Here is a 7,156-nt window from a genome sequence, read left to right as displayed (position 1 = left end):
AGGATTGCTTTTCTTGTTCATGTAATCAATAAAACAGTACCAAGCAGTTGCAAATGAGCCTTTGTGCCTCTTTTTTAGCTAGTCATATTTATTTGGTCCATTTCCCTATTAGGGCCAATTGTCAAACCCCTTTAAGCCAATTTGATAAGGGTGCCTCTTCCAAGTCTTTCCAAAATTGGCCTATAGACAACCAGTAAGGGATTTAAATGAGATATCTGCCTTCTTTGCCAGGTTGGATGGCCCAGGGCCAGAGACACCATCTTCTTTAGTTATTTGAGGGGGCCTGATGTGATGTCCAGGAGCCAGGGACAGAGCCAAATGTCCTTTAAACATTGAGTGGGCCCAGTCCCCTAAAAAAATTGGGGCCTCCAAAACTGCTTTGGCCCCTAGGAGTCAGTGCCTATGCTCAGGGGCCAAGGCATCAGGCAAGAAGGAAAGCCAGGAAACCCCATGGAATGGACCCCGACTTTCCTGCCTGGTGCAGGGCACTTCTTTGCAAACAGCTTCTCAGAGAACATGCTTGCAAAGGAGCAGCTGCAAAATTAATTCCTCCTGCTTTTGGTAAGGAATGCAGGGCAAAGGAGAGCTTCTTCTCCTTGCCTCCCGCCTGTATGATTAATTAGGGTTTTTTGTTTTTGTTTTTTAAATGGGGAAAAGTGGTTGAAACTGACACATCTATACCAGACTACTCCTTTGAAGCAATGAATGATTAGGCCTGAAGTTACGCTTAGAAAGACACCTTTTCTATTTAGCTGCAGGTCTGCTTTAGGATTTGTATGTACTATATATACTAGGGACAAGGGTTGTGTTTCCCCTGACTCTTAACGCCCCCTCCTTGCACAAATACACAGCCACACATAAGGGACACAAAACAAATAATGGCATCTGTTAATATGGGGAAGTGCTTCTCTTTTCTGCCATAAGAGGGAGCCAGGCCCACGCAGAAGTCTGCGACATGGGAAGTTAGTGAACACAGTGAACTGCAAAGAGAAAGTGGTGATGTATAGTGGGGGGTGGGGGGAGAGAGAAAGGAGGACCAGAAATAAACCAGCAGGAAAAAGATGAGGTGAGCGTTGATCTTTCAGCTGGGAGCAACAGCCACTACACTCTGCAACAGCCACGACACGGTGGTATAAATGACTTCTCGATGTTGGTAGGTCCATGCCAGAGGGCAAAGATGAGTTTCAGATCTTGGTGTCAGCTTGGATTATGTGTGTGTTTTCGTTTGTGGGAGCTGGGGTTCGTGGCAAGGCGGCAGAGTTCATTTGTGGTGTTTGCTTGTTATTTCTATAGCGCTCTGGTTTTAAATACAAAGGGTGACTTAGGAGAATTGAAATGCCTACATTCTTTTGTGCTCGGTATGTTTTAGATTATCTTTCAATATTCATAGACATGTGTGGCTATGCACAGTCACATATAAAAGTGCATATGTATGCCAAATGACATTGCTAATCAGGGTCTTAGGTCTCGGGGGCTCGCTTGGTGTGCACTTTCATGGACTATTCCAAAATAATTTAATGTCTGTTTACTGTCAGGATAAATCAGCACTCCTTGACTTTTGGGACAATTGTGAGATAGTGCTCCTGAGAGCAATGTAGTATTAGAGAGTTTAAATTAATAGAGCATGCTCAAAATCTGAAGATTTGGGTAATTAATCTCCCGGTGCTTCCTGGTGTGCCTGCCTGGAGAGTGTGGGAAAAGAGTTTTGTGTTTTCCTCCATGCTCTCTACAGGGGAGGCTGCTTGAATTTTCAGGGCAGGCAATCTGAGGGGCTCCTGCTTATCAGTTTCTCTGCCTCATGCTTGGCTTTCCCTCCTCTGTGATTTAGGAAAGAGACCTCGAATATACAGACCTTTTCTTGCCTGGCAATGTTGCTGCTTGCCACTCTGGGCAGGAAGGATCGTGTGCCGTCAGGGTCCCTGGCTCAGCATGCTGAAGAAAGAGCACCTGGGATCAGAGATGTAAACCCAGAGGTGGAGAACAGACAACCCTGAGGAAGCTGCTGTTCCTGGATGTGTTTTTAAGGGAGAGGGACTGGCTATGATCTGATCTCTGGGATGCCACAATCTTGAGCTGTAGGGAGAAGGTGGATGCTCCTCAGAGAAACAAGAGAAAGTCGCTCAACAGTGAAGGACCTCAGCTTAACAAACTCCAATTGCACATAATAGTCGGTGGCTGGGAAACTACATCAAGGGCCAAAGGGATCTGCACTCAGGTCTTTTGCTACTCCTTCCTTCCTTCCCTCCCTTCATCCAATGACGGCTACAAGACAAGCTGAACTTCTCCCAGATCTTTGCCAGATAATTGGAAATATTGTGCCTTTGCTTGGGATGATTTCATCCTGATGGGCCACTTCGACGGGATGTACAAAACGTGACTTGGGTGATGAGCACCCAAACGGGGACTGACTTGATACACAGAGTTTACACATGAATCGCAAGGGAGCACTGAAAAGGAAGGAGCTCATCCACATCCTCAGAAGACTAATTTAGAAGGAGAGGTCTCGAAAGTTAGGGCTGGTGGATTTTGCTAATAATAATAATAATAAAATGCACACCTGCAGGTCCACATACCTGCCTACCCTACATACCGTCAGAAGATTATACCTGATGCAATGCAGCCCGGCAGCTGCGATTGTTGTCTTTTTTGCTTTGCTATGCAATTCAAATTCTCAATAAAGTAGAAAGGAAAATGTTCTTCCCTGGACAACACTAGAGCATCAACAGTCAAAAAGGTAGGACTTGGAAAAATTCTACTTTTCTTTCTTTTTTCTTTTTTTTAAAAAGACAGATAAATTGTGATCTCTTAGGTATTGAATGTCTTAAAATGTAAATTTATTTTCTTTGCTTCTAGGACTGTGAATCTTAAATACAATGTGGAACAGTGTGAGGAGCTGATTTCTGAATCTACTTGTAAAGACAGAACTGACATTTTAAATTTTGGTAGCAGAAAGGGACAAAGTCTGAAAGAGTATGCATATAAAAATGTCCCGCCAATGGAAGGGATGGAAAATTAAATCGGAAACAAAAGCACCTAATGTGTTCTGCTTCAATAGAGCTGAAGGGCTAGTTAAATGGACACTGGACAAACTGAATCAATAGCCTATTTAAGGGAGAATCCATGTAGGCTGGAGAGTGATTGTGCCCCTGGGATGCTGAGTTTATTTGTACAGGACTCTGAGGATTTTTGTACTGGCCTGTTCTGCTTAAGAGTATTCCATTTTAGGCTGAAATTCAGGAAGGATTACTGGAGGGGGAAAACCATGACTGTGACAGTCAGTTTCAGATACTTGCCACAGAATGCCTGATGTTTCTTAATGAGATTCCTAAGGATGATGGGATCCCTCCCGAGAACGAAGAGACTTTAGCACAATCCTTAGTGGGGGTCTGCCTGGTGGTGAGTAATTAATGGACACCTGATGTCTCTTTTGCAAGCTCTGCAAGGACATGAGCTGATGTCATCGCAAGCCCCCATGATATGATCTTGCCTTGGGAGGAAACATGATTTGGAACAACACCACTATGGACGGGGAAGGGATGCTTGTGAAAAGGGATTCCTGCTTTCGGATCCTCACCGGCTGCTTCCTTTCCTTGCTGATTCTTTCCACGCTCCTAGGGAACACACTGGTCTGTGCTGCGGTCATCAGGTTCCGCCACCTGAGGTCCAAGGTGACCAACTTCTTTGTGATCTCTCTGGCAGTCTCAGACTTGTTAGTAGCCGTCTTGGTCATGCCTTGGAAAGCCGTGGCAGAGATAGCTGGATTCTGGCCTTTTGGGTCCTTCTGTAATATTTGGGTGGCATTTGATATCATGTGTTCCACAGCCTCCATCTTAAACCTGTGTGTCATCAGTGTGGACAGATATTGGGCCATCTCCAGCCCATTTAGGTATGAGAGGAAAATGACCCCAAGGGCAGCCTTCATTATGATCAGTGTGGCATGGACTTTGTCTGTGCTGATCTCCTTCATCCCAGTGCAGCTGAACTGGCACAAGGCTAAAACCACCAGCTTCTTAGACCTGAACTCCACTTTCCAAGGGGTAGCTATGGACAACTGTGACTCCAGCTTAAACAGGATGTACGCCATCTCTTCCTCCCTCATCAGCTTCTACATCCCAGTGGCCATCATGATAGTCACCTATACGAGGATATACAGGATTGCTCAGAAGCAAATCAGGCGCATTTCCGCCTTGGAAAGAGCAGCCGTGCACGCCAAAAACTGCCAAACCCCCGCCGGCAATGGAAGCAGCATGGATTGCCAGCAGCCAGAAAGTTCCTTCAAAATGTCCTTCAAGAGAGAAACGAAAGTCTTGAAGACTTTGTCGGTGATCATGGGGGTGTTTGTGTGCTGCTGGTTACCCTTTTTCATACTGAACTGCATGGTGCCCTTCTGTGAGCCCACCATACAATCCAAGGGAGCAGAACCATTTTGTATTAGTTCTGCCACTTTTGACGTCTTTGTTTGGTTCGGATGGGCCAACTCTTCGCTGAACCCCATCATCTATGCCTTCAACGCAGACTTCCGCAAGGCATTCTCTACTCTCTTGGGATGCTACAGACTCTGTCCCGCTTCCATCAATGCGATAGAGACGGTTAGTATTAACAACAATGGGGGCATAGCCTTTTCCAGTCAGCTTGAGCCCAGAGGGTCCAGCCCCAAAGAATGCAATTTAGTCTATCTGATCCCCCACGCTGTTATATGCCCAGAAGAAGATGACATGGCAAAAAAGGAAGAGGAGGGGGAACTGTCTAAAACGTTGGAGAAAATTTCTCCAGCCCTATCAGGTATCTTGGATTTTGAAGCTGACGTTTCTTTGGAAAAGATCAACCCCATTACACAAAATGGTCAGCATAAAACCTGAGGTGTGAAAGAGCTAGCAGCCCATCGAAATGCAGAAGGAAGATTTGTAAGGTGTTTCTCTCTCTTTTTCTTTTGTAAGAAAGTGTGCTATCGCGAGAGTTTAAAGCCATCACACAAAAGCCCAGAGCTCAGTTAGCTGCTGTTTGACAGAAGCATCCAATTTAAAACAAAGAATTCCAACCTGCATAACATTGTATTTAGAGATTGTTCTATGTTGTTCATCCTGAATTTGAAACAGATCTAAATTGTAGATACTGCACAGCTGCGAAGGAAATGGAAAATCAGCTTGTTAAATGTTTGCAGAAACAGAACTGGGGGGAGGCTAACGAATTTTATTTATGAACAAAATGTATTAAGCTAAGTATGAGGTTCCTGTTTGACTTGCATAGTTGTATTTGAGTGTTCATAGGTTGCAAGTAAAGTTTGGTGACTTTTGCCAGGTTAGGTGGATGCCTTTATAAATGATTTCTGAACATCAATAGAGCCTTATAACAAGAGTGGAATATTTTTAATAGTAGGAAGACAATGTGTCAATACTGGCTTTATTTATTTATTATTTAAATGGCTATTTTTTCATATGTTAAGAAATCTAGCTTTATTTATCTTATTTTATATATGTCTAAATAATGGGATATTTCTGGGGTCTCATTCACTGCATTTTTGACCAGTTTACTAGTCAGCACTTTATAAAACAAACAAAGGAACAATTCTGAAAGTGAGCTTTGTCTGGATAACTATGTAACACAGGAGAAGCTGAAGAACCGACAAAGTTGTGTGATGGTGATGATGCAGTGTTCTTGTGGGGCTTTCTGTACCAAAAATATAGGACCAGAGTTGACTGAATGGCAAGATGCAAAAATTGTGCCCTTATAAGAAACGAAACAAATTGCCATAAATTTATTTTGGAATTTTCTGTTATGTTGACTTTGCTTGAACGTCAGCATGTGAAACTGTATATAGTACACCTTATATATGAATACAACTTATAAGATGAATTGAGCTAAGAAGAAAACCATCTTAGTTAACCAACAGTGGGTATTTGTCATTTTGTAAGATAAACCACCCCTCTCGGACTTTTTTTTTAATGTCAAATTTTGACTATTGTTTCTTGGGGGGGGGGAGAACTCCCCCTCCCATGTAACCAGTGAAATGGAGAATAGACCTATCAATAGCTATTATCCATGACAGCTAGAGCCTCCATTTTCTGAGGCAGTATACCTCTAAATACCAGATGCTGTTGAAAAACCACGAGGGAGGGCTCTTGCCCTTGGGCCTTGCACATGGACTTCTTGGAAGCATCTGTTTGGCCACCATGGGAAACATCCCACCCTCCCCCTGGTCTGGCCTGTTGAGGTTTCCTTTGCTCTTATGAAACTGGTAATAAAAAATGAAGAGATAAGTAAATATTGATGTCATCTGAAGCTGCACGATTTGCTACTGTACCCATTCAGAATGTCGGAAGTGAGATACTGCGATATAAATTCTAGCTGTCTTGGTTGGCTTCCCTCATGTAGAAAATAGTGCCTCATTCCTATTCTGGATGCCGACACAGTGAATGGAGAAGCAAAACCCCCCACTATCCCACAAGTTGTCCAATATTTCTTTTTGACTACCTACGTAGAAATCAAAATTCCTGCGACATTCCCTTGAAGATATAAATGAAAAACAATGATGATGCCAAACCCACCAACAGACACCAGCATTGATATACAAACACATTCCAAGAGAATAATCTGGGGGGTTCCTTTTGTGAGGGGAAGGGTAAGAATGTTAGCAAAACCCCAAACTTTTGCAGAAACATACTCCTTATTATAGCATTCATCCAGAAGTGTAGTCAGCAAAAGAGGACTGGGAGAGATCATTTAGAAGCCTAATGAAAATATACACCCTGAATCAGGTCTGTGTTATTTAAGTATTGTGAATGTTTTCATAATTCTTATTGCCTGTAAGCTGCTTTCATACATATAATAAAAATTATTTTGTGAACATAAGGTCAAATAAAGCAATTTACATTACGTTTATTAGATAAATCATTGTGTTTTATTTGTCATTGTGTTTTTAATAAGAACAACAATCTCTTTCCTCCTTTTTTGCCTTTGTAACCTCTTGCTGCAACAACTACTGAGACATTTAACTGATGGCGTCAGATTGGAACATATCCCATTGAAATGTTTATTTGTTTGGTGCCCGTGGAAACTTGAATTCAGATTGGGCTGATTTCTATCCTCCTTGAAATGGTGTGAGAAAAGTGGCAGAGGATCTACTTTGTATGCACAAGGTCCCAAGGTCAGTCCCCAG

The 7,156-nt window shown here is 42.9% G+C and overlaps 1 protein-coding gene across 3 annotated transcripts; it reads left to right on the top strand.

The window, feature by feature from the left end:
* Window positions 1–1,019: 1,019 nt before the first annotated feature.
* Window positions 1,020–6,879, top strand: DRD1 (dopamine receptor D1). 3 transcript variants are annotated; one of them, XM_081898426.1, is made up of 3 exons: window positions 1,020–1,153; window positions 1,829–2,734; window positions 2,854–6,879. In XM_081898426.1, the coding sequence occupies exon 3, from the start codon at window positions 3,501–3,503 to the stop codon at window positions 4,857–4,859; it is 1,359 nt and encodes a 452-aa protein (XP_081754552.1). In that variant the 5' UTR covers window positions 1,020–1,153; window positions 1,829–2,734; window positions 2,854–3,500; the 3' UTR covers window positions 4,860–6,879. The 3 variants fall into 3 exon arrangements, with proteins under 3 accessions (XP_081754552.1, XP_081754553.1, XP_081754554.1); XM_081898427.1 differs by having other exon boundaries at window positions 1,026–1,066; XM_081898428.1 differs by lacking the exon at window positions 1,020–1,153 and adding an exon at window positions 1,252–1,358.
* The last annotated feature ends 277 nt before the right edge of the window (window positions 6,880–7,156 follow it).

This window comes from Podarcis melisellensis (assembly GCF_964234715.1).
Source record: "Podarcis melisellensis genome assembly, chromosome: 2".
NCBI lineage: Eukaryota > Metazoa > Chordata > Lepidosauria > Squamata > Lacertidae > Podarcis > Podarcis melisellensis.
The sequence above is the reverse complement of the archived record's forward strand: the minus strand, read 5'-3'. Positions and strand labels throughout refer to the sequence as shown.

What these genes read in the sequence shown, in the direction of transcription:
- DRD1 (XM_081898426.1), top strand. Translation starts at nt 3,501, where the DNA reads ATGATTTGGAACAACACCACTATGGACGGGGAAGGGATGCTTGTGAAA.